The 27,975-nt window shown below is 40.9% G+C and overlaps 1 protein-coding gene across 3 annotated transcripts in view; it reads left to right on the top strand.

Annotated features, from left to right (window-relative positions):
- The window catches only part of GLIS3 (GLIS family zinc finger 3), a 491,641-nt gene that overhangs the window by 512 nt on the left and 463,154 nt on the right, over positions 1-27,975 (top strand). For 2 of the 3 annotated variants that reach the window (XM_063594501.1, XM_063594502.1), the window contains exon 1: positions 12,623-13,103. The exons of the other annotated variant lie outside the window; for it this stretch is intronic. In XM_063594501.1, the coding sequence (XP_063450571.1) occupies positions 12,716-13,103 (388 nt within the window). In that variant the 5' untranslated portion in view covers positions 12,623-12,715. Of the gene's footprint in view, positions 1-12,622; positions 13,104-27,975 lie in introns of those variants that run through there. 3 annotated transcript variants of the gene reach the window in all.

The following is a 27,975-nucleotide window of genomic DNA, read 5'->3' on the forward strand; positions in this document are numbered from 1 at the left end:
GGCCTAAGAGCGCCCAGTGTAGAAGACAGATAACAGGGCTTTAAAGTTTCGCTAATTAGGAACAGTTTTTGTTTTTTCATTTCAAGTAGAGGGGGCAGAGGGGTACACAATCAGGGCAAGTTACAGGACGCACGGGCATGGGGCGCACCACTCTGGAGTCCCCACGAAAGGGAAACTTTGGCGAAGTGGGAATTGATGGGGTGACGTGAGGTCTCTCGCGCACACGCGGGGCTGTAGTCGTCTTTTCAAGTTCCACGTGTTTGTGGAGTTTCACGAAGGCTGTTTTCCACGCCTGTGTCTCATCCAAGCCGGTGTCCCCGTGATTGCGGGAGGTGGTCGGGTTGAGGGTAGCTACACTCCTCGCGGGTACCGGCCCGGCGATCCGCAGCCGCCAGGTCTGTAACTATAACCTCCCACGCCGCCAGTACGCAGACACAGCCAGACACGAACCCTCCCCGCCGGGTTCGTCACCTCGCGTTTACATTTTTATGGGGCCCGACAAAATGTCAGCACTGTTTGGAAAATGTCTCAGTCTCGGAGACGTTGTCCTGCGCACGGCTCCAGTCCCTATAAATGACCCTGCGTGTATTTTGAAGTCGGCCCGGGTCGCTCTCTGGAAAGCGTGAGTGAGCTGCCGGCTCTCTCCTAGACACACACCTTGCCCCGAGCGACAGTTCCAAGTTACTCACTGGAGCTGACAAGTCACCTCGGGGACAAGGAAGTCACTCAAGTGTCTGGAAATCTTGGCCCTGGCTGATTTGTCATCCTATGGATGATTCAATTAGGTACCTGGCGGGAGAAACTTTGGGGAAGGGTTTCTGGCTCCGCGTTCGCGCCCTCCGACTTGTTGGAGGTGTTTGGGAGGCGAGAAGCGAAAGGAAACCACAGGGTGAGGACACTGGCTCGGCGGGGACCGGGGGGCCAGCGTGGGGGGACTGCGAGCCCGGCCGTGGCTCCCCCGGGCTACAGGCTCCGGCCAGGCCGGGCAGCGCGCGCAGGTCCCCGCCGCCCGGGCTTCCCGGCCGCAGCACCCTTTCGGCCCCCGACTTACTCGGGAGCGAGTTGCACAACAGGAAGCCGGCACTAGTTTGTTTTGTTGTGCTGCGTTCGCTCGCTCGCTCGCGCACGGGGCCGAGGGTTAGGGGCGGAGGCGGCGGGGGAGTGACAGGGTCGCAGCCGCGCGGACCCCGCCGGGCGCTGTCGCCTCCGCCTCCGGACCCGCCCCTAGCTCCGCGCCAAGGAATCTCCGACCCCGGCAGCGAAGCTAGTCCTGTAGGGAACCGATAAGGGCTGCCCTCCTCCTGCCTTGTCCTACGCGCCTCTCCCCCGCTCCCGGCACCTCTCCCGACTTCTCCAGCCCTCCTCTCGGCAGGAGTGGTCTCGAGGACTCAGACCACTGCTCTGTGTGCCTCCCTGAGCCCCACGCTAGGCTGCCCTGGTATCAGCTTGGCCCTCATCTCTGGAGCACGTAAACCTGGGGAAGGGGTAGGGAGGTACTTCCGGAATCACAGGGAGTAGGGTCCGTAGAGACAGGACTCGTGGAGTCGCGGCCCCGTTTCACAAAGAGGGTTGCTCTTGCACCCTCTCCCCGAGCCGGCAGAACCAACTTCCTCCAAGACTTCAGCATCTCCCGAGAGTTGGGGCCCCGGGGCCCTGGAGTTTGTGAGAAGAGGGAAGTTCTGCAGCTCCCCCCAGCGGACCAGTTCCCTTTAGTGTGGGACCGGGAATCTCAAGGATAGACTATCAAAGCTAGAGTGGACCTTGGCTTCACCTCCTGATGAGGAAACCGAGCCCCAGAGACGTTAGAGGTTTTGCCCAAGGCCTCACAGCCAGTTGTTGCAGACCCTTAAAGTTCTCAGTTCCCAGTTAAGAGAGCATTTCTTGGCTCGAAGATGAACTCAAGACAAATGCAAAGTCTGGTTCTGTCCCCTCTGAAAGCTTTGATGAGTCATGATTTCTACCTTGGGAGCAAGCCAGACTTCTGTTTCACCCTCTGTCTTGTTCCTCACTGGACCTCCCTTTTTAGACTAAATTTTTTTTTTTTTTATTTTTTGGTACAAAATCGATTTGTGTTGGTTTAAACCTTCCTATTTCTTCTCTTTTATCTCCTCCTAGTTTGTTTCCGCTGGTTCTGTGTAAAGCAGGTGCAACCTGTAAAGGTTTGCAGAAAAAGAATCCGCCACGATGAAGGTCGTTCTGAGAAAGTTTGAAGCAATTTAGACAGGAGAGTGTTAGATTATATGCATTTTTTTTTTTTTGCAATTGAGAACAAGCTGAACTGTAAGGATCATCTATAACCGTACTGCAGTTTTCATTTATTTTCACTAGTCATCTGCGCAGCCAGACTAGCTCTGAGGCTACCTTTGAAAGGAAGTGTAGGGGACATTTTTTTTTCGCTATTTTCAAAACACCTTTCCTTATTGGTAGTTTGTAATTGCTTTCTTTTCTTGCCTAGAAGACTCAGTAATCCTTGAGTATGAGTAGATCAATTTAACTGCTGCTGTTAACTTCTCCCCTTGGTTCACCTTAGGCCAGTTTGGGGACAGCATCGTTGATCCCCTGATTCCACTGAAGTTCCTTAGTAGGCAGGTTATCAGAGGTTGAATACCTACGGTTTGTTGGTTTGCTTGGAAGAAGTGATCATCACTTCAAATAAGAAAGGCAATCTTTATTGGGGTGGTGGATGAACTCCAAGGTCCACCTAGTGGGTGAAATTCCTACTGAGCTAAAATAGGCTGGGTAGGAGAGGTTAAATAATACCCAGATAACGTTTTGTATTAGCCCTGCCTTCATTTCTGCAGGAGAAAGTGGTCCTTCTGCCATTCCACAAGAGAGCTCAGTGTTCTCGGTCTTTTTTTTTTTTTTTTCCTCTGACTGCTCTTTCCTGCTAGTAAATTAAGCCTGAGGACATTCATTCTTTCCACTGTTGTCTCTCTCATTTTATAATTATTGATCTTTGGAGTTGGAGTGTTAATTTACTCTTCTTCCAGATTATAGAATACATACTTCTTGAAGGAGATAACTCAGAGTGGCGTCACATGCACATTTCTCATCTCTGGAGAAGTCATTTTCTGTGTTTCTGTGATTATTTTCTGTAGAGGGCATTATATTGTAAATAAGGTGGAAATACAGGACTTAACTGTTTTACTTTTCCCTAAGTTTGGTTGGTTCATAGACTATCAGGACTGGGGAAAAAAGGCACATAGGAAATCTGTGTGATAAAAAAGAACTTGTTGCCATTCTCATTCAAGGAAGATGACACATAACAAAACCTTTGAAATGACATTGATACATAGTTTGATTAAAAGATGTCCAAGTCCCCAGTTTTTGCAGTTTCCCACTTACTTTAGGCAGAGTTGACACAAAAGCCAAATTTTCTATTGAGATGAAATATCCTTACGGAAAAGCACACTTATCTTGAGCTCGATGCATTTTTTTGCAAGTGGAACACACCCACATAACTAGTCTCCAGATCAAGAAACAGAGCATTATCAACACACCAGAAACATCTCTCACACTCCATTCTAGTTACCACCTCTGCCTAAGGTAACCGTTGCCCTGGTTTCTAACAGATATATTAGTTTTGTCTGGTTTTTTAAAAAAAATCTTATGTGAATGGAATAATTCAATGTGCACTCTTGGGTCTGGCTTCTTTCGCTCAACACAACAACCTTTTATTAGGTCAAATAATTTGGACTCCCCCTTTAAAGATGATGGAAACAGTCTGGCTTGCAGAAATTAGTGAGGCATTACTTAATATGATAGAATTAAGGAAAAACACTAACCAAACTGAAGCCATATTTATATTCTGATGACAGTCTGGTTAGGGAGGCCAAACAGACACAAGTGAAATGTCTAATGTGACACCAGTGTAGGTGAGCAGGAAAATTCAGAGGCGTTCCTTCCACTAAGGCAACCCAGAGTGTATTTCACCGTCCTTTCGTGAGGGCCAGCATCCCCCATAATAAAAAAAAGTAAGTGCCTGGTTTCAGTATTGAACTGTTCATTTGCAACTTTTAGCTGGGATTTTTCATTGTTCACCAGTAGGCCAAGATAAAGGCAAGAATAACATGCCTACCCAGAAGAATGGAATAGAATTTCTGTGCCACTTTTTCCTAGTAGAGAAAGGAAAAGACTAGGAAACATGCAACTGTAATTACACTGGTTCCATAAGCCATGGGATTCTCGATTATGGTCACACCTCACTTATATTGTATTTATTCAGGCAATAAGTTATAGATGTGGGTTATAATTGTATATTTCACTTACACCATGTTTTTCAGTATGAGCAGTACAGAATGAACAATATAAATAGAATAAATGTATGTGAATATATAGATGTAGCATAAATATATGATAAATGTACTGTGAAAAATATATATAGGTGTAAAACAATCTGTGTACATGTAAGGGCTGGGGAAAGTTCAAAGATAAATTAGCTATGGCCCCAAAACTTAATAAAATTAGAATTTAGACAGGAAAATGAAACACAGGCAAATAACTGTAATACAGTGTAGAAAGTTATGAATGTTGAAAGAGAGGGGTGTAGAGTAAAATAACATTTATTGGGTCCTTTTGTGTGCTGAACAGTGTGCTAAGCATGTGATGTGGATTCTCATTTATTATTCTGTAATTTTTTTTTTTTGAGACATAATTTCGCTCTTGCTGCCCAGGCTGGAAAGCAATGGTGTGATCTTGGCTTACTGCAACCTCCCCCTCCTGGGTTCAAGTGATTCTCCTGCCTCAGCCTCCCAAGTAGTTGGGATTACAGGCATGTGCCACCATGCCTGGCTAATTTTGTATTTTTAGTAGAGATGGGGGTTTCACCGTGTTAGTCAGACTGGTCTCGAACTCCTGACCTCAGGTGATCCACCCACCTTGGCCTCCCAAAGTACTGGGATTACAGGCGTGAGCCACCACACCTGGCCCATTATTCTGTAATATTATGAACTACGCACAGTAGCATCATTATCCCCATTTTACAGGTCAGATTTATGGAGACTAAAAAAGGATCAAGGAGGGCCTAAAGTGGGTGTTTGGGGTGGGCTTAGAGGATAAGTAGGATCTGGATTTGGGGGAAAAGAGAACAAAATAAAGGAGGAGGGAAAAGACCATCGAGCTGGACTCTAAGGCGGTTTGTAGAATTAGCAGAAACAAAGATCCAATCATGTTCCACTTTGGGAAGAAAAGGAATTTGTAAAACTTGAATTATGAGGTTCTCAGTAGCTGAGGGCAGACTTGAGTCAAGGAAAGCTGGTGGGGCCACCCTTGTCTGACATGATCTCTTCAAAGCCAGGAACAAGAATGACTGCACATTCCTTCAGGAGCAGCAAGACTTGCTCAACTGCAGATGGGCAGATAGCGTCACAATGCAAGATCAGATCCTGTCCTATGCTCCATGATAAAGAGATCAGACTTTCTGAATACCAGTGATTTCTAAAGTTCTAAGCCAGCTCCATCAAATTTCTTTTGTAGGCCTGCTGAATATTGTACACAGAAAACCAACCAGATGCCAGGGCTAGTTATGAAGTTTTGTTATTCTTGTGTGTGAAGAAATGGATTAATGTTTTCCCAACCTTTTCAGCATGACCGATAGATTCCACTTCTGTCTGTAACTTGGCTGAGTCATTCACAGAGGTTTTCAAAAAATCTTTTTAATAAATATGTTGTCATGTTGGTTAAGGGCCTAGTCATTGTTGTGGACGTTCATACTTCCGCAGTGATGTCAGTGAACATAATTTAACTTCTGTAAAACTGCTGTCTACCAACAGCCAGAAATAGTTACATCGGTCACTTTTAAGCAATAACTATCCTGAAGGAAAAATATCACTCAGTCACATGTGTGATGGGGACACAATAAGATGCCTTAATATTTGGTTTGAGTGATAAATTTTATTTCTAGAATCTTCCATAGGTAGATGTTTGTTACCCTTTTTGAAGGATTGTGATTTTTTAGCCTTGCAAATACTTAGTCATGTGGACTAAGTATTTAGTTACACAGACTAAAGGATAATGAATGCTCTTTTCATTTGCCACATTTTATTCCTTATGTACCCTCTTGTGTGAGGATGGGCTTGTTTTTTGTTTGTTTGTTTGTTTTTCTTGAAAGAAACATCTCCAGCCAGTTATTTTACTTCTATACTTCTGAAGAAGAAGCCTTTGTGTCTCAAACCCTGGCCATGTGCTATTCAGTCTTTGCAATTCAGGTAATTAATTCAGTAGTGACATCATCAGGAATGTGTTCATTTTTCCATTTCAAATTCCTCTTTTCAGAATCTGATGGCTAACTCATATTAAGAACACATTTTGAAAGACTCAGTTCTCAAAGACATTGTGTGTTAATTTAAACTTTACCCACTTTAGCAGTGTAAGAGGGGAGTTTTATTCCAGGGAAGTTACCTATCCCCTGCAATGAAAAAGATGCAAAATTTTCGGTAATTTTGATCCTTATTCTGTCAGTTGGTTGATCAGTTATTACTTATTGAGCACAATTGATCAATTGATACTTACTGCACAGTGAAAGATAGCAGTGGTAGGAATGAAGCTTTGTATCATTGAATCCGTACGTTTTATAAAGCCAAAAATGTCAAACCCTTAGATCTTTTCTGTTCTTCATTCTAGCTATATTTTGTTATTTATTTTACTTTGACTGTTCAACTCTGTACCTGCAGCTGTTCTTGGGTAGACAAATAGTCCAAGTGCTTTTTAACAGTGACTTTTATACTGTTTTGGCTGTGACTCACCCTACAATAAATTTTTTGTCTTACCCAGAAGATGTATATGCATACAAATGGGCGGATAGGTATACCCACAAATAAGTGAAGTAAAACAAATACTTCACCATTAATACATTTGATGCACTCCAATAGCTTCTATTTTATTCTAGTAGTCCTATTTCATTAAATAATGCTTTCTCCGTTGAATAATTAATTTCATGGACCACCAGTGAATTGCAATCCAGTTTGAAAAACACTACTTTAAAATGAATACTTCATTGAATGTAGATGTAGGAACTTACAGCCTATGGGCCCAAGGCATGGTACTTTCTGAACTTATTTATGGTTTTCTTAAAAATCTTTTTGGTTCCAAGTTCATTTTCATTTTGTGTGATTTCTTATAACTGACCAAGAAAACCCCTAATTTTCCTCTTCTCCCTTGCCATTTTTGGTAGGACCATGGCTCTCTAGACCTTTCTGTACTCATTGATGAGTTAATGACTGGGGCAAAGTAAATGAAACACTTCTAATAATTACTACTGAAAGTAGTGACATTTAGTAAACTAGGAGGATATGAAAGTTATATAGATGCACTGAAGAGTGCAAAGGAGATTCTAAGAGAGGTTATTGAACTTTTAATATTGCCCTCCAGCGGTGTATTCCTGAAGGTCCTGAATTTCCTCCAGCAATCTGTAGCCATCATCACTGGGTGGAAGGCTCTCAATGCTGCTTCTGATTTTTAAATGAGGATTGACTAAGAGGAGTAAATTCCTGAATCGGATGTGGTCATTCTTTTTTTCCTACTCCCTTCCTCTCCCTTTTCTCTCCTTTCTTTCTTCTGTGTCCTGTTCATATTTACTACCCATATTTTGAATGTCATAGCCATTAATTTAAATTTAAAATGACATGGCCAGTCCTTTCACTCTATAAACTTAGGAAAGATTATTTTAATTTTTGAGAAAATTTTATAAAATATACAAATGAAAAGTTAAAACATTTATATCTCTGATTAGATTGCAAAGGTTCGAATTGACAGATAAACAAAGTCAGAGTTTCTATTAGGTGAGGTCCCTCGTGTTCATTACATTATCTTTTCTGAGTAGTCTTTGGAAGAATGGTCTTGAAGAATCTCTGCAGAGGACACTAATTTGTCTTCAATTGGTATAACTCAGAAATGAAACCTCTTTTATTTCGTCTTATTGGTGATTATATTGCTTAAGTAACATTTGTACACCTTGGTGTTCAGAATAAATATATTCATATTCTTAGAATTACCAACGTTAGGCCTTGGGAGTGCCCAGGTGAATAGGTCTATACATTCTAGTTATTAGGTGTAACCTCCCTAACTTTCTGCTCCACATTTCAATAATGAGGAATTGTCTCCGTTCTGTTTCTGTGTAACTTCGGTTGTAAATTCTATGAATTTGTCAGTTGTACTGAATAAAATTATGGAACCACAGAAATGATCAAACTCTACCTTGTTATGGGTTATCATATCATAATATAGTATCCTCCAGTTTCAATTTGGAGAAATAATGTTGTACACATCCAATATATTTCCTCTGTAATATCCTCCAGTTTCACAGGCACATGTTTGCACTTTCCTCTTGTAAAAATTGCAGACAAGAATAATTTTGATTTATTGGTGACATCTAATATAGCTGTGTTTATATTGTTGCCAATAAAATGACTTACATGATTGGTTTTTGTTTATACAATCTTTTCTGAGGAGTCAGTCACCTGTGTTAGGACAAGGGACATTCTGCTTATTTAAATGAACTCCTAGGATCTAAGAACATTCAGCTCTATCTGTCCTTGATTGAATTGCGAAATGTGCTTCACACTGCAGCCGTGCATGAGAATAACTTATATTATCTATCAATAGGCTTTTCATTTCTATATTCTTCTGGCTACAAAAGCTGTAACAAGAGAAGCCCATGGGAATAGCAGGAGCCTATTAACAATCAAGGCAGCGATGTTGAAAAGGCGGCATTAGTGAAATTATACAGTCATGAACCCAAAGGGAAAAAATAAAAAGGATCAATAAAAACTCTTATTGTAGATGGCTTAGACAGATATATAAGAAGTAGAGTCAGAAGCAGTTTGTTTGCTGGCCAGTATTTTGTGCCTCATTATCGGGTTTTCTATGCAGAGTAAGAAGTGCTTGTGGCATAAGAAATGGAAAATGTAACAAAGGCTAAATGTAGCCTAAGGAAATGAAATGATGTATGAAAATTAATAATTAACTGGCTCATCAGATGAGTTATGACTCTAGATGAGTCTGTTAATGATATTTACTAAGAAAGGGCCTTTAGCTGTAAATAGGCATTATGGAAGTCATGTTCTTGAAATTTTCTGGAATGGATGAGTTAACATTGCTTTTCGTTTGTTTAATCTTTTAATCCATGATGAGCAGTGCCTGGAGCCTTGGGTAGAAGGTAGAGTCATGATTTTATATTTTGATGAAAGTCACGCATTTTCAGAAAACTAGTGGAATTACTAAATGGTTTTGTGCCTTAGTTTCCTTAGGGTTAAGTGATTTCCTCTCTGACCTGATTTACAGAAGTGTGTTCAAAGAGTTTGAAAGTGGTCAAAAGGAAAGATTGATTAACTTTCATGCTGACTCATATTAGCAGAATGAACATTTTCATTGTAGGAACCAATGTAGTATAAAACTCTAAATATGCCACAATGTCAGATCCAAAATATCCTAATTTATACCTCTGGGTGTTCCTTGCTTTTTCTTTTTCTTGTTTCTTTTGTTTTTGTTATTGGTAGCCTGGGGTAGAGTAGTTGGATGGAGAGCAGAGGAGAAAATGCTGACTAGAATAATGTGATTGGATTTTTAACTAGAAAGGTGCTCTTCCGATGGAATCCTGTCAGTTAAGTTTTTGACAGTGATTAGTTGTGATTTTACCTTTTTGGCAAAGTGTACATGCAATGTTGAAATTTGTTGTTCATGGTTAGTATTGCCCATAGACACATTGCTGATGGGCAAGCCTTTTTCTATCAGCTCGCACTTTGATGGGGGTGGTAGAGAATGCTATTATTTTTTACTTCCATGTCTACCGTCCAGATTTAAATGCCATAGGTATAAAATCTACATATTTATTCTTGATTATAGTAAATGGGTGTTCTTGATAATCTTTCTTTTCTAAATTACCTGGAATTACAGAATTTCAAGAGGCCATAATGAATAGATCCAAATTCCTGAACTTTTTATGGATGAAAAACTGTAAGTCCAGAAAAGTTATAAATGATTTGTCAGAAGTAGAACTTGGGTATCTTGACTTTTTGAGTGCCATTTCATTCAGACTCTATGAGGGTCTTTCTTAAAAGTTATAATAGCATTTTATCCCTTTTTTTGTTACCAAGTAGACTTAGAATTATATCTTCATCATATGGCCTAGCTAAAAAGTATACAAAATATTATCATATAAATAGATGAAATTTATTTTTACATTCTAATATCTAATGTTTGAGAAATCTGTTGGCATAATTAATGTGAAAACTGGAATATTCGCCATATTTTCATGTTTAGTTTCTTTTATTTTTGTCTTGAGGCTGGTTTTGCTCAGCTTACATGCCATTGGCCTATTGGTTTTTTCGTTATGGTATTAATCACTTTACTTTCTGGCTGTTGCTTTCTTAGTAATAAAATTTAAGTATACTTTGTTGTTGTTTTTACTTTCAACCTAAAACTATTTAAAACGGGAGTGTAGTTTATAAAAAAAATAAAATAAAATAAATATTCATTCCAAGACAGGCAGGTGTGAATGCCTGATACTTAATTAAGTTCTCAGTGCTCTAATTATTTTTCCTTCTTGCAAACTCACCTTTTTAATGATCGTGCTAAGTACCTCCTTATGTGTTTTTATCCAGATTTTTGATGAGAATTCCTGCTCGTATATGATCTTGCTGCCAAAAAAATGACTCCTTTATTTTTAAAAACCTGGAAATGGGCACAGTCTGAAAATCTGCAGACACTTGTCACTTGGACCATGGTCTTAGTGACTCATATTTCCAGTCATGTTGAACAATTCTTTATTTTAAAAAAATTGCCAATGTGACATATTTCTTTTGCCTTTTTTTGGCGGGGGGTGGGTTGCTGCTGAATAAATGCTTTCTTCTGCAGGGTTCAGAGTGCTCAGAAAACACAATTTTATCAATGAGAGGAAAATAGATGACCAATTTTATCTGGCAAAGTACAGAGACATTAAGTGACTGTTGCTCATGATCTACCAATGAATGGATTTACAGACTGGCTGGTGACACACAGGAGTTCTCCTACATAAATGTACCATAAAAAGCATTGGAATTTTACCAATGTAAGAACTGAGGTTATCTGGTCACTCCTGCTTCGTACTCATGGGAGAAGAGGGCAGGAGTGAGACCTGACTTAGAGGAATATGGCTGAGTGTTTTCCAGAACTAGATGGCATGATAGTATTAAATGTCACAAACTGATGGCATTCTTAGTGAAAATAGAGAATTAGTAAGAATTAAGAAAACATTCTACATTTTATATTGTTAATTACTTTTGAATTTCCTCAAGATAGGCACACACAGCAAACTTTGCAGAAGGCATAGTGAGTGCTTGAGTTAAAATTAGATATTTTTGATTTTCTAAAAATGACAAATAAACTCTTCACAAAAAGTGTTTCTCCTTGATAGCCTTTTCTCGATTATTTATGGAGTCTTTTATTTGGAAGTTGAGTTGAAAAATGTTTGTTCAACACTTTGAGTGGATCATACACAAAAAGTAGGAGTCATCCACTTGAGGATATCTGGTCACTCCTGCTTTGTACTCAGTCCTTATTTCCTGTGTTTGTTGAACTTTGGCTTCTTTCCATGACTGTCATCTCTGAAGGGCAGATTGTGACAGTGTCTATAATACATTTGGCATAGTGGCACAACCATGGCACTTTACCACCTCATCGCATACATTTTGAGGAGCTATTGATCAAGGGAAGGAAGGGCCTTCTTTAGTGATTTATAACCCGGCATCGTCGCGTGGGTGGGTGATGACGTCCTGCCATCATGTCAGTGCTTCTCTTGGTTCTTGTTCTGCTTCCTTAATGTTAGGAAGCTTTATGGAACTATGGTAGATTTACTGAATGTCATGTATCATGTACATACTGGACAGGTCACTTTTAGAAGGGACATTCTCTCCTTATGCTCCCTGTAAGGCGTTTTGCACAGCCCTTCTCTTTTCTAGGATTTTAGTGGAAGGTTACAGTATCGTGGTGTTGATTCTCTTCCCATCCCCATAACTCAGGATCATTATGGAACCAAGACTCTAATGCTGCCATGAATATTTGAATATATGAATATATGGATATATGAAAATTTTATGGTATTCCCAGGCCTAGGTGTTCATCTTTTTCGAATCTAGGGACTGTGAAAAGATAGCTCTTAGAGTGAAAATCAGAGATGGTTTAGTGTCCCCATAGTCTCATTTAGAAGCCATGTCTACTTTGTGGTTGTTTACTGGAACTTTGAAGCATTGGTCTCACAGCTCAGGTAGGTGGTGCTTTTGGGTTTTCCAAGACCCACTGTAGCAAAGGTGAACTAATATGGACAGATCCTCTAGGGAACAAAATAAGTTTTGTTTTGCAAGCTGGCACCAGTAGATTGTTGTAGTTGCCGAGAGCACTGTATTGAGAAGGGCTCAGTGGCAAACAAAACAATGCAGTGATCCATAATCCATGTCCACCATGAATGCAGAAGGGGAGAGTGCCTGCCAATGAGCCATGTATTTGAGGACCCTGTTCTACCTAAAAGGCCATCTTGCTAAGAGTGCTGCTTTTCTTCCTTATGAATGATACACAGGTTGAAAAACTCACTGTATCTTATTTTCATTTTTGCTTTTAAAAATGCCTGCGTTTATTTTTTTAAACAGGCTTATAACCCACACCATGGATAACTTATTGGACTTTGCCTGAAAGGAGTCATTAGTGACATTGGATATTTGACCGTCTTGGCCACAGGTTTTTCAGAATGAATGGAAGATCATGCAGCATGAGTCTCCACCGGACATCGGGAACCCCACAGGGGCCTAGGATGGTCAGTGGTCACCACATTCCTGCCATCCGAGCCCACTCCGGGACTCCTGGCCCCTCGCCCTGTGGCAGCACATCGAGTCCCACTGTGGGAAGCCTTGCTAACAACCTCCATCTCAAGATGCCCTCAGGAGGAGGGATGGCTCCTCAGAACAACGTGGCTGAGAGCCGCATCCATCTGCCTGCCTTAAGCCCCAGGAGACAAATGCTCACCAATGGGAAGCCGCAATTCCAGGTCACCCAGGCTGGAGGCATGTCAGGGTCACATACTTTAAAGCCAAAGCAGCAGGAGTTTGGAAGCCCTTTTCCTCCAAATCCTGGGAAAGGTAGGATTGTCTTTCTGGAACCTTTTAAAAATGGAAACGATTTTTTTCTCCCCCATCCCATTTTCTGCCAGCAAATCCTATGGAAAAATACATGATTCAGTGTCAGGGTCAAAGTTGATGGTCTCGTAATGATATATAGCTTGCTCAGTAAGGGAGTGGGTGTGTATGTGTTGGAGGGGACCACAGTGGTAAATGCTGAGTGTGAGACATCTCCTGGGACTGTGAAACAGAGTAACAGTAAGATAGAAAGATAAAAAATAGGGAGGCAGGCTGAGTGGTTGTGGTGGAAGAGTAAGAGCTAGGTTAGCAAGATCCTGCCCTCCGGATACATGTAGCTCTGTCCTGTTTCCCTGGGGGCTGAATTCTCCAGGCCATGGACAAGAAGACTGACTGGAACTGTCCTTATGCCAGTGCTAAAAGTATAGTGTAGAAGAAAGGTGGTGTTTGGAAGGAAAAGAATGAAAAAAAAAGGGAAATTTTAATAACCAATAAAATGAGGAATCAATAAATATAAATAAGAAAAACTAAGAGCAAAGCCTGTAATTTTTATCATATAGCTAGTAGCAAGAGGGAAGCAAGCTAGAAGGGAATAATGAAAAGATGTATTTTGTGCTTGTGGAGAACTAGAAAACCTGGTCAATTTGAAGTATAGAGAGAATGTGCTTTTAATTCATTAGTGTTTGAATTACCATATATTTTAAATTAAAGAATAATTGTTGGTGAATAGCAAGTTATTTGAGCGACACATTAAAAATTGATGTTGAATTAATGAGGTTATATTGTAGATGACGTATGTAGTTAGAGAAAGAGCATGCACCCCACGTAAAATATAGCTTTGCTGTATGAAATAGCACAATTATATATTCCTTAAGGTATTTTTAGCATTCCGTCTTAAATGTTTATGTTAAAAATGCTTACACCACCAAATAGAATTACTAGCAACCTTCAGAATAGCCACTCATTCAATTAATTAAGGTGAATAATGATTTCTATCAGTCAAGTAGCCAAAAAGTTGTTTTAGTGTCCGTGTATTTCTGTGTTTGGATAAATTGGTATAAATGGGCAGGTTTAAAAAAAATAGCACTAAACATACATGTGCCTTTTAAATTAGTAAATTTTTTGAGACGGGGTATCACTTTGTCACCCAGGCTGGAGTACAGTGGCATGATCTTGGTCTCACTGCAGCCTCATCCTCCTGGGTTCAAGTGATCCTCCTGCTTCAGTCCCCCAAGTAGCTGGGACCACAGGTGCATGCCACAATGCCTGGCTAATTTTTTTTTTCTTTTTTTTTTTTTTTTTGAGACAGGATTTCGTTATGTTGCTCAGGCTGGTCTCCAACTCCTGAGCTCAAGTGATCTGCCTGCCTTGGCCTCCCAAACTGCTAGGGTTACAGGCGTGAGCCACCGTGCCAGGCCTTAATTTATTTATTTTTCTTCTTCTTCTTTTTTTTTGGTCTAGATTAGTTTTGAGTCATTTTATTTCTTAGAGGTACTGATATTTAGCATAAGTATAGGAAAAAGTTTCCCTGGGGCTACATCCAAAATAGGTTTCTCATTGTCAGGTTGCTATGTCCATGATGTGGCAAGTTAAGTTCCCTCATGTTAAATTTAGGTGTTTAGATTTTCAGGGGCTGAGGCCCGATAAAGCCTTTTAGCTCATGCTTGACTAGTGAGCTGTAGCTTGCTTTTATATGTACTTGTGTTTGCAATCCTGACTGACACTAATAATGGTGATAATATTAATAACTTGCCTTTATTGTATCATAACTCAGCATATGTCAGGCACCGTGGTAAGTGCTTTCCAATACGTAGTCTCAGTTATTCCTCAAACAGAACTGAGTTGTATGCTATGGTTATTTAACTGATAAGGGAACAAGGTCTAGAAAGAGTAAGTAACTTCAGAGGCACCAGCCAGTAAGGAGCTTGGGAATACTAACTTTGATGGCGGTCAGCAGTGGCTGTAATTAAAGCCATGTTTTTTTAAAAAACCTCAGGTGCTAGTGAATTCTCAGGGTTGATACACCTTGAAATGCCTGTCAGAAGTAGTGCTGCCTCTTGATTCTCTTCCCCGTGGCTTTTTGTTTCCTTGCTCAGCTTCCTAGCTTACAGTGCTCCTCCTGGATCTGCATGATTGTGACATGCATAGGCACAAATGACGGGTAGAGGACAGCTGTATTATTATCACCTCTAGCTTTGGAGCTTAGATACCATCAGTGGTCTAGATGGTGCAAGAAGTGGCTGAATGTATCGTTTCTTCCAGATTTTGGTTGACAGTTCCTATACTAAGCCAATAACTGGTTGAGGATGGTGATCTAGGATTATTTGAACTTTGATCATTTACTCTACAAATAATTATTGAGCATATATTATGGGTGAGCCACTGTTCTGCAGATGCAATAGCCAATAAAGCATAGTCCTTTCCCTCAAGGAGTTGGATAATTCATACAAACAAGTGGGCAGTTAAACTATAGCACAGTAGGTGGGTGCGATGGCTCACGCTTGTAATCCCAGCAGTTTGGGAGGCCAAGGCAGGCAGATCATTTGAGGTCAGGAGTTGGAAGCCAGCCTGGCCAAGATGGTGAAACCCCGCCTCTGCTAAAAATACAAAAATGAGCCGGGTGTGGTGGTGGGCGCCTGTAATCCCAGCTACTCGGGAGGCTGAGGCAGGAGAATTGCTTGAGCCTGGGAGGCAGAGATTGCAGTGAGCAGAGATTGCGCCATTGCACTCCAGCCGGGGCGAGAAAGCAAGACTCCATCTCAAAAAACAAACAAACAAACAAAAAAACAAACAGCACAGTAAGGACTCTGGTAGGGATACACTCAGAATGATATGGCCACATAGAAGGGTTCCTGGCCTGTGCTATATAGGCAGATACTTGGAAGGTAAAGAGCTAGCTTTGCAGTCATGCAAAGTGCATTCCTGTGTGTGTGTGTGTGTGTGCACGCATATATTTGCATGGAGGGGGTTGTCTGGAACTTATTCTGGGAAGGGAGAAAAATGCACTCAAAACTTGGAGGGAAGAAATCCTGGTGCATTTCATGGACTTGCACCTGGTTCCACATAGGTAGGGGTACAGAAAACCATGGTAAGAGATGAAGCTGGAGAAGAATCAGCAGAAGCCAGAGGAAGGGCCATGAATGATGTGCCAAGGAGTTTGGATCCATTTTGAGGACACTGATGGAACATGGGACTCTTGTGGGTTTATTAATTAGGGTTTTCCAGAGAAATAGACAAATAGGATACATATCTACATGTGTATATTTGTGTGTGTGTATATATATAAAGAAATTCGTTATAAGAAATTGGCCCCTGGGATTATGGAGAGTGGCAAGTTCCAGGATCTACAGGGAGAGTCAATCAGCTGGAGACCCAGGAGAGCCAATGGTTTCATTGCAGTCTGAGTCTGAAGGCCTGAGAACTAGGAGAACCCACGATGTAGTCCCTGTCTGTAGGCTGCCAGGCTCAAGATCCAGGAAGAGCTGATGTTTCAGTTTGAATTTAAAGGCAAGGAAAAAGCCAGTGTCCCAGTTGGAAGGCAATCAGGCAGGAAGAATTTTCTCTTGTCGGGGGCAAGGGTCAACCTTGTTCTATTCAGGACTTCAACTGATGGGCTGAGAACCACCCACATTAGGGAGGGCAATATGTTTTACTCAGTGTACTGACTAAATGTTAATCTTACCCAAAAACACCGTCATAGAAATGCCCAGAGTAGTGTTGGACCTAATATTGGGGCACCAAGTGGCCCAGGCAAGTTGACACATAAATTTTAACCAAAGCAGTATCATTGCTTTGGGGCAAGGTACAGTTTACATGGCGGCTAAGAAAATGCATTTTCTAAGCTTTGAAAGTGATTATAGCAACTCTTAGGGAAGCAGTAGAGCTGTGTACGGAGAAAGGTTAAGTTGCCTAAGAATTGCTACACAGACAAGCATCTGACTTGAAGACTGAAGAATCTTTGATGGAAGGCTCATGAGAAGTATACATTTGTATCATTTATATTATTTAAAAATTGAGTTCTGCTCAGTTGAAAACTCAAAATAACAGTGGCTTTAACATCATAGATTGTGGTTCCCAAACAGTGTGTTAAAGGTCACTGGAGTGCCACAGTGAACTTTGGGAGTGACAGGGTATTTTAAATTTAGAAGGAAACAGGGATATGTGATATCCTTTGGACACCAGGCAAACTACTAGCTTGAGGAGGTTGACAGTTTTAACAGTAAGTTGCGCTATGTTCCTTTTGGTGACATCATATCTTTGAGAAGCTCCATTTTCAGTAATTGTGATTTAGAAGCAGCAGGTACTTTTGACAGCCATGTCCACAGCAGCATTATTTATGATAGCCAAGAGGAAGAAACAACCCAATGTGGTATATACATACAATGGAATATTATTTAGCCTGAAAAAGAAAGGAGGTTCTGACACATGCCACAACATGGATGATCTTTGAGGAAATTATGCTAAATGAAATGCACCAGTCACAAAAGGACACGTATTGTATGATTCCTTTTGTATGAAGTTCCTGGAATGGTCAAATTCATATAGTCAGAAAGAGTGGTGGTTGCTGGGAGTTGGGGAAAAGGGGGCATGAGGAGTTAGTGTTTGATGGGTACAGAGTTTCAGTTGGTGAGGATGGAAAAGTTTTGGAGATGGGTAATGGTGATGGTTGCACAGTAATGTGAATGTACTTAATGCCACCGAACTGTATACTTACAAATGATTAAGACGATCGCTTTTATGCTGTATATATTTTACCACAATTTTAAAAGAGCAAATACTAAGTGAAAATCAACGTGGAACGGGTGATGGTGTCCAGTCTTACTCCAAAATTTGAGAAACACTGGAGTGCACAATTTAACACACATCCCATTAGTATTTGTGGTTATGTAAGAATGAAATAAAAATACTATTTTTCTTTTAATTTATTTGTATTATTTTTTCAAACAACCAATAAGCTGTTAGTACATACGTGTTATTGAGTTGTTTACACCTAACTACTTGATAAATGCAACTTTAGGTGTTTCTTTTGGCCTAGGGGTACCATGAAAAATTGCTGAAACACTGAGCATGCTATAAACTGAGAAGAGTTGGGAACTTTTGTTGTAGGAGTTTATTTTTATTATATAGAGAAGACTGCAGTAGGTGCTTGCTGCTAGTGGTTGGCCACTCCGCTCTCTCTGGTCCAAGATCATGGAGCTCTTTAGTCTTCGTCTAGATTGCACAACATTTGCCTCATTCCAGCTCCAGCTATCTAGTCTGCCTTCTGAGAAGAGTGAGGAGGAAGGAAGAGGACAAAAGGCAAAAGACAAAAAGAACAAGAGGAAAAGAACAACTCCTCCCAGGTCTGTTCCTCTTCCAACAGCTTTCCCAGGTGCCCTACCCAGCTATTCCCATTGAAATTAACCAATCATTGCATAACTTATTTCTTAAATACAATTCATTCTTTGACGCTGAATTTATCATTTTTTAAAGTTTGATCTGGCCTTCTGCTGTTTTGTGTTGTATTATACTGCATTTAACTTTTTTTTTGCATTTTGCCTCTTTTATCTCTCTCAAGTAAGGTGCAGACATTGTGACCTCCAAATTCCTAAGCCAGTATCTTTCATGTTATATAACCAAAATATATTAATCATAACCAAGAAAGTTAACTTTCATACAAAGTATTATTTATATATAGTTACATTTTAAAATACAGCCCAGGCTGGCATGTGGCTCACACCTGTAGTCCCAGCACTTTGGGATGCCACGGTGGGAGGATGGCTTGAGGCCAGGAGCTCAAGACCAGTCTGGGCAACAAAGTGAGACCCCTCTCTCTCTACAAAAAATAAAATAATTAGCTGGGTGTGTTGGCATGTGCCTGTTGACGCAGCTATGCGGGAGGCCGAGGTGGGAGGATCACTTGAGTCCAGGAGTTTGAGGCTGCGGTGAGCCATGATTGTGCCACTGCACTCAAGCCTGGGTGACAGAGTGAGACCCTGCCTCAAACATAAATAAATAAATAGTAATCCATATTTCAATTTTATATTATTTTTTATTTCATTCTACTTATATTATTATTATGATATAAATTATTATATCATATTTATGATATTATCTAATTGTCCTTTATAGCTGTTTTTTTTTTCTAATCAAAGATCATATATTACCTTTGGTTGTCATATCTCTTTAGCCTACTTCAACAGACTTTTTTCATTGTCTGTTGTATTCTCAGGGATAAACCTAAGTAAAGGAATGATACAGGAAAATAACATTTTAAACCAGTATCAGTATTTTAAAATTAATGATGTGGCAGTGGAGAAAAACACACAGCTAGCAAACCGACTGACCCAACAAGCTCTAATCCAAGCTCTAGGTTAATACCAGTTGAAATATCCAACCACAGACAGTAAAAAATAAACATGAAACTTGATGTATTATTTAAAGTACATTAATTTTTCAGCCTCCCAGGTTCTCACAATACATTATTTTTCTTAAACCAGGTCTTTACAAGAGACACCACCCTTAAGTGACACAAAAGAGTTTTTTAATCCCAATTAGTTTGGTGTCCTTTGTTGATATTATTGTTTTTTTTCTTCCAGTTCCTCTACCTTTCTTTGTGTTTCACTAAAAAAAACGCTGATATATATATAATATAAAATATATATAATATGTATTATATGTGTGTGTGTGTTTGTGTGTATATATATATATATTTTTTTTTTTTTTTTTGAGATGGAGTCTTGCTCTGTCGCCCAGGCTGGAGTGCAGTGGCGTGATCTCGGCTCACTGCAACCTCTACCTCCTGGGTTCAAGCAGTTCTCTGCCTCAGCCTCATGAGTAGCTGGGATTACAGGTGCCTGCCACCACACCCGGCAACTTTTATATTTTTATTAGAGATGGGGTTTCACCATCTTGGCCAGGCTGGTCTTGAACTCCTGACCTCATGATCCACCTGCCTCAGCCTCCCAAAGTGCTGGGATTACAGGCATGAGCCACCGTGCCCAGCCACGCTGATATTTTTAAAGAGTTCAGGTGAGTTGTCTTGTTCCACACTCTGGTTTGTCTGATAATTTCTTCATGATTGGATTCAGGTTAAATATTTTTGACAAGAATACTATGAAGGTGATTTGTGTACCACACATTGCATTATACCCAGAAGCACTGAATGCTGCTTCATCCTAGTATTTGTGATGCTATATTTGATCACCTGGCTAAGGTGGTGTTACCAGATCTCTGCATTGTGAAGGACACTTTCTCTTTCAAAATGTATAAGTAATCTTGTGCGAATATCTTGTCCTCCAACAATCTTTCATAGCATCCGTTGATGATACTTGTCAGAATCAGTTTTTACATGGTTGGTTGCATAGTGGTGATTTTCTGATTCTTTTATTCCTGCTATGTTTATTAGCTGGTATTCTTCTAGAGAGAGGAGTTTCTCTCCCTTCTCTTTTTGTGAATCACTACAGAATCACTCATGGATTTTTTTTTTTTAATTATTCTGTTAGAATTCATTACCATCATTATTCTTTGTGATGCTCAAACTGTCCCAAATTTGACCAGTGGGAGCCCCTTGAAGTCAATTCTTGTGTCTTTATGACATGTTCCCATTAAGTACTTCCTTGCTTACAGGCATAACAAGATGTTCTAGGCTCACTTTTATTTGCGTGCCCCGTACCTGGAATCATGCATTTTCCCAAGAAGCTCAAGTCCCTCTTAGTGGGGAATATCTGGAAAACTGGCTGAAAGGGTGTTCTTGTTGACTGTGGGATGTCATTGCTTGTAAGCCTTTTCTACGGACAGTGTTAGGAAATATATTAGAGAAAGATAGCGAGTTCCAATTAAAATACAACATTACTGAGTTCTTCGTCACACTATCTTGTTGCACACTTGTCAGTGTTTTCAGCAACATCAGTGTATTTTTTTTGCTCTGTCTACGACAAGGAAGAGTTACTTTTAGTTTTATGTTTCTAAGATAATAGAAATTAGTTTAAAAATTGATCATTTACTACATGTAAATTTTTAATGAGTGGAGGTGAATGTGTTCCTATTTATCTGAGCCACTGAGTAAGCAGGCAGGACAGGGTGCAGTTGGCAACTTATTAGTCTCGCTAGGATTTGTGTTTGAAGGATCCCGGTTATATTGTATTTCCCCTACTTCCTGCTCCAGCAGTTACTCATTGTAATTTGACTGGTAGAAATGCATTTTTCAAAGCATCTGGGAAATCAGCTTTATGATCCCCACTTTAAGTACATTTGACACAACTATTTAAATATTTAAGACAATTTTACATTTGTAGTACCTGGAGGAGTATATAATTGGGAAGATTTTCATTATAAGAGTTTTTATTTTACTTCAGGGCTTCTGACATTTCTTGCTGGGCTCTGCTGTCCTTGGAGACAAAGGGAGTTAGTTATTCATTAGCGTTTGTGGGTTATTCATTATTGTTGGTCAGACGAAAAAGACAGAATAATATCAACAAAGGACACCAAACTAATTGGGATTAAAAAACTCTTTTGTGTCACTTAAGGGTGGTGTCTCTTGTAAAGACCTGGTTTAAGAAAGATAATGTATTGTGAGAACCTGGGAAGTCAAAAACTTAATGTACTTTAAATAATACATCGTTTCATGTTTATTTTTTACTGTTTGTGGTTGGCTATTTCAACTGGTTTTAATCTAGAGTTTAGGTTAGAGCTTGCTTGGTCAGTTGGTTAGCTAGCTGTGTGTTTTTCTCCACTGCCACATCATAAATTTTAAAATACACTGATTTAAAATGTCACTTTCCTATACTTAGGAAAAGTATTTCCTTTACTTAGGTTTATCTCTGGGAAAACAACAGACAATGAAAAAAGTCTGCTAACACCAGTGTGTGTACCGTGTTGAATGCAGCCATGTTAGAACTGGGATAATAGTGGAGATTGGGGTCCCGCAGTTTTGAAGAGATGCAGTTAATATATTACCTAAAGAAGGTTGGGGCAAAATCCGTGGTTATTTTTTTTCACTTCTGCTTTTTAATCATTTATATTTTCTTGCACTTCCAATGTGGCTTCCTGCAGAATTAGAGCAAATGAAGTTAATATTCCATAAAAGTTTCCAAAAATAACCAAACAGCCAGAGACCAAAGGCATTATTCCAGTTGAGGTAGCCAGAGTTTTCATTTTGTCTTGCCAACAAGTCAGGTGAAACACAATGTTTACTTTTGTTTACTCTCTGAGCTACACAGGGTTCAGTTTGTATGATTTATTGATGCTGTGTATAAATCAAATTGATGATGGATTTCCAAGTATTACTCAATCGGAGGCGTGATTTGTTCCAATTATAAAAGGGGGTTTCAGTCTTATAACATTACATCTTTGAAAGAATCTACTCCATTAGTACCCTTCCCCACTTCAAATGGTACAGGACATGAAGCAGAAATGGAACTTTCATTAGTCACCTATAGCGTTTTCTTTCTTCTCTTCCCTTCCCTTCCCTCCCCTCCCCTTCCGTCCCCTTCTCTTCCCTTCCCTCCCCTTCCCTCCCCTTCCCTCCCCTTCCCTTCCCTTCTTTTCCCTTCCCTTCCCTCCCCTCCCCTCCCCTTCCGTCCCCTTCTCTTCCCTTCCCTCCCCTTCCCTTCCCTTCTTTTCCCTTCCCTTCCCTCCCTTCCCCTTCCCTCCCCTCCCCTTCCCTCCCCTCCCCTTCCCTTGCCTCCCCTTCCCTTCCCTCTCCTTCCCTCGCCTCCCCTTCCCTTCCCTCCCCTCCCCTTCCTTCCCCTCCCATTCCCTTCCCTCCCCTCCCCTCCCGTGCCCTCTCCTTCCCTCCTGTGCCCTCTCCTTCCCTCCTGTGCCCTCTCCTTCCCTCTCCTCCCCTCCCCTCCCCTCCATTTTCTTCTCTTCTCCTCTATTCTCATTTTTTTCTTTTTTTTCAGTCTTACTCTGTTGCCCAGTGCACTGGCACTATCTGGGCTCACTGCAACCTCCACCTCCTAGGTTCAGGTGATTTTCCAGCCTCAGTCTCCCAAGTAGCTGGGACCACAGGCATGTATCACCACCAGCTAATTTCTGTATTTCTTTTATAGAGATGGGGTTTTTCTATGTTGCTCAGGCTGAGCTTGAACTCCTGAGCTCAAAGTGATCCATCTGCCTCGGCCTTCCAAAGTGCTAGGATTACAGGCATGAACCACTGCTCCTGGCTAACCTGTAGCATTTTCTAAGGTGGTTAAAGGGCAACAGCCTTGGACTTGTACAGTACTTTGTAGTTCACAAACTTTCATATTGATTATCTCATCTGATTTGATTAAAGGCAGCATCCTGTGAGATGGGGTAATCGGCCCCATTTTAGGGATGAAGACATCAAGGCTCAGTTTGCTGGTGATCTCATTCTTTTTAAAAATATTTATTTATTTATTTACTTACTTACTTATTTATTTATAGAGACTGGGTCTTGCACTGTCCCCCAGGCCAGAGTGCAGTAGCACGATCGTAGCTCACTGCAGCCTTGAACTGCTGGGCTCAAGTGATCCTCGCACCTCAGCCTCCCGTGTAGCTGAGACCACAGAGGTGTATCACCACAGCTGGCTTTTTTTTTTTTTTTTTAAATTTTTGTAGAGATGGGATCTTGTTGTGTTGCCCAGGATGGTCTCAAACTCCTAGGCTCAAACGATCCTTCCACCTCGGCCTCCCAAAGTGCTGGGATTACAGTTGTGAGTCACCATGCCCTGCCCAATCTCATTCTTTATGTGCTGTGTGGTTTTACACTGAATAGGACCCCACGGTCTTAGATCTTTTGCTATAGGAGTTCAGAGAAATCTTTCTCCTTCTCTCTATTTGAATACAGGGTGCTGCCATTCCTGAAAAAGTATACTTTTAAAAACTCAAACCGTTCAGCTGTCGTTTCCATCCATGAGCTGAGGAAATGGGCACTTACTCCTGTTTTCAAAAATTTTACTTGACTGTTTTCAACAGTTGGCCCCTCTGAACATGGAGAGCGTTGTCTACTCGGGAGGAGTTAGGCAGCCTTTTGTGTGGCCACCTGAGTGACATCGATATATGCATAAGCACCTTTCCATGTCTCTATCTATATGAAGTCTTTAAACCCAGGCAGGCACATACTATGAATGTGAATAGATTTGCTACTTCTGGCTTGTCACATTTTAAAGACACAATAGATGGTGACTTGTATTTAGTGCTTATTTTCATGGCTGCCTTATTTGAATAATGAAAGACGTAAAAAGTTTGTAATTGGATCTGACATAATAAACACATTACAAAATGCAGCTTGTGGTGTAGCACCTTGCTACTCAAGTATAATTTGAGGACCAGCAGTTTTAGCCTCCCCCAGGACCTGGTTAGAAATGCACAGGGCACTCCAGACCTCTTGAGTCAGAATGTGCATTTTAACAATATTCCCAGGTGATTTGTGTGCACTGGGCTGGCTTCATGGATGTGTGAGCAGTCACTGCACAGGGTCCTGCACTCAGAAGGGGTGCCCTGTGTTTAGGGTTTAGTGTTCTGTGGTCACCTTCTTGGCATTCTTAATAATTTTGTTTTTGAATCTGTTTTTTGCTAGTGAAGTCCCATGGGATTCTGGAGCAGTTAATGTGTGGTCCCACCCCTTGCCAGGATGACCGCTGACTCTTCCACTTCCACCCAATGTTCATTGCCACCCTCTGCTTCTGGCAGGGATGGGGACTTGCAAGAGGGTATGAGGAAGGTGGAGTGGGGTGTGTGTGCCCCATGTGCCCAATTGCCAGTGAGGCTCTGGGCACCTTTGAGGGTCTGCACTTGCCCTGAGAATATCCCTGTGCAGAAGGAACCCAATCAATGTTAAGTAGCAAATGAAAAAACACCCCAACAAGTCCAGAGAGAGACCTAAGAAGAAAGGAAAAAGCTTTTTTCTTGCTTTTTGATCAAGGGATGCAGCATTTTTGTTTTGCACTGGTCCCCACAAATTATGTAACCGACCTTGCAAGCGTACATTGACATTCGAGAAGCATTGCTGTAGGGAAACAACATGGACATTGGGGCCAAGACCCATTGTCCAGTTCAGGCTTTACCACTATGGTGACCTTTTCAAGCCACCAGGCCTCCTGCCTCAGTTTCCTCATCTGGAAGATGGGGGATAATGTATTATTCTCATTCACAAATGGGCAGAGTCTAGGCAAAGGGCAGACTCGGCCACATGTCCTGGAGTAGCAGAATGTCCTATGCAAGGACAGGCTCTTTTCTTTGGTTTCATGAGGCTCATGAACAAAGCTGCACATTATGGCCTGAGGGTGGAATGGAGGTGCAGGGCAGGGTACGAAATGGGACAAGAAGGCCAAAAACCAGGTTTTTCAGATTCATAGGAGCATTTGGAAATTTGGAGTCAAGAAGCTGAGAAGGACAAGAGATTGGGGATCTTGGGTAGGGAGGAGAGTGAGCATCAGAGAATCTTCGAGTTATGTGGATTGACTTTTCAAGTAGTCACCCACTTGTGTGGAAATCTCTGACACACGTAAGATGGTGGAACAGAAAATGGCATTTACTTCTGAGGTTGAAGTTAGATGATAAATGTGAAAATACATTTATTTATTCATTTATTTGTTTATTATTTATTTATTTATGATAAGGTGTTGCTCTGTCACCCAGGATGGAGTGCATTGGCACCATCATAGCTCACTGCAGCCTCGAACTCCTGGGCTCAAGTGATGATTCCACCTCAGCCTCCTGAGTAGTGGGGACCACAGGCATGAGCTACCATGCCCAGCTAATTATTTTATTTTTCTGTGGAGATGGGGTCTCCCTGTGTTTTCCAGGCTGGTCTGCAATTCCTGGGCTTAAGTGACCCTCCTGCCTCAGCCTTCCGAAATGCTGGAATTACAGACATGAGCCACCGTGCCTGGTGCAGAAGTGCATTTTAAGTGGCAAACTGGTAGGGCAGGTAAAGTGTTGTCATTCCTTGATTCCACATCTGTGTGAGGTAGTATAGATCTCTATAAACCACTGCAACTGCGCTGTACAAGAAGGCCTTGCTGCATTTCTGTCTTCATTCTTGTGACTTGTCTTTTGAAATAAAGGCCTAGAGCTTAGTCATAACTCTCCAGTCTAGGCAGTATGAAAAGCTACTTGATATATGGATTTAGAACCCCAAAAGCTCTATATTTTCAGTTTACTTCAAAAACTAAGAGAAAAAATGTAAACCACAATACACATGCACTGAGGTGAAATAAAGTATTTTAAACCTGTATCTCCCATCTAAAGATTTTATTTAGGTAGGGTGATCATATAATTTGTCATACAAACTAGGACACTGTCAAGACTTAAACGAGGCCCTATTAATAATTATGCATAGGACTATCCTGGCTGAACCAGAATGTCAGATCACCTGACATTTGGGGAAAGTTTCATTACATTTAGATTCAGAATCTTAACAGCCTTCAGATCAAGTCATTCAACCTACTTAAAAGGATTAGCCTCATATAAGTTAATAGCAAAATTACTTCTTGGGGCCAGTGAGTGATTATTAGTGTATTACGTAAAACACACAAGTTTCTGGTTATTCTAGAGTTGAAAATAAAACAGCTAGCAATTATTTAGCATTTTATATATTCTAGAACTATGCTTAGCTTTATAGATCTTAATTTAATCCCCTATAACCCTATGAGGTGTTCCCATTGAAAATAAGAGAACAGAGAGGCTTGGGAAGATTAAGAAACTTGCCCAAGCACACCCAGCAGGAGGTGGGTATTTTTTACCCCACGTTGTGCTGACTTCAGAGCCCTAAATATTTCCATAGGATGTTGTTTTGTTTTTTGGCAGAGATTGCCACAAAAGGTTAGGTTCTTGGCAATTGGGAGTGATTTCCTGAAAGATACATTATGTCTACCAGAATTTCTACTATGTGTGGTGGTGTAGTGTCTGGTATATGTTTATTTTGAAAAGAACGGCAAGCTGAAGCAGAGAAACCACTGCCAACTAAATTGTTGCAGGTGTTTGTGTCTATTTGAGTTAAAAGTGCCATTCGCAACTTGCTTAAAATAGTGGTTTTGGTGCAGTCAGGTAGGCAATTAGAACTGAAAGGGAAAAATAGAGTAATGGCTAACTTTCTGAGCCCTTACTCTGGGTCAGCCATTGCCCTGAGCTCAGTTGCTTGGCCGCATGACGAGGGCACAATCTGCAAGGCCTTCTATGATGGCCTGGAGCTCATTTTCTCTTTAATTCTCACAAATGAGAATTTTATGGATCCCCTGCATTATTAGATTAAGAAAATGAAGTGTTGAAGAGATGAAGTAACTTAGCCACGGTCACATGGCCAATATGTGGCAAAGCTGGGAACTGAATCCAGGTTTGCTCTGACCCCACAGTCTTGTATCTTAAACATCTTACTATGTACTGTTGGGATGTCAGAGAGCCTAGTTTCTGGTAGCATTATGGTGAGCAGAGCAGGAGATCAGTGCTTTCTACTGCAATGCATTGATTCCCCAAGTACCTTATTCAAGACTTTTGGTTACAGGTACCTGAAACCCACTGTGCTACCTTAGGTAAAAGGGGATTTAATTATAAAAATCCAGGGGGGTGTCTCATGGCACCTAAGAGGAGGGTGTACAGCCAGATATTTTGAGAAACTGTAAGAATATGCCACTTTCTTATGCTGCTTTTTCATAGGCAACATGATCTTTTCTGTGCTTCTCTTTATACATCACTTCATTCTTCTCCCTGGAGATAACTTTTCTGTTTTTTAGTATCTGTGTTAGTCAGAGTTCTACAGGGAAACAGAACCAATAGGATATATACCATTGACCTTTGAACAATATGGAGGTTAGGGGTGCTGACCCCCCATGCAGTTGAAATTTGTGTGTAACTTCTGATTCCCCCAAAACATAACTACTGGTAGCCTACTGTTGACCAAAGCCTTGCTGATAACATAGTTGATTAACAA

Source organism: Pan paniscus, chromosome 11 (genome assembly GCF_029289425.2).
Source record: "Pan paniscus chromosome 11, NHGRI_mPanPan1-v2.0_pri, whole genome shotgun sequence".
Classification (NCBI taxonomy): Eukaryota; Metazoa; Chordata; class Mammalia; order Primates; family Hominidae; genus Pan; species Pan paniscus.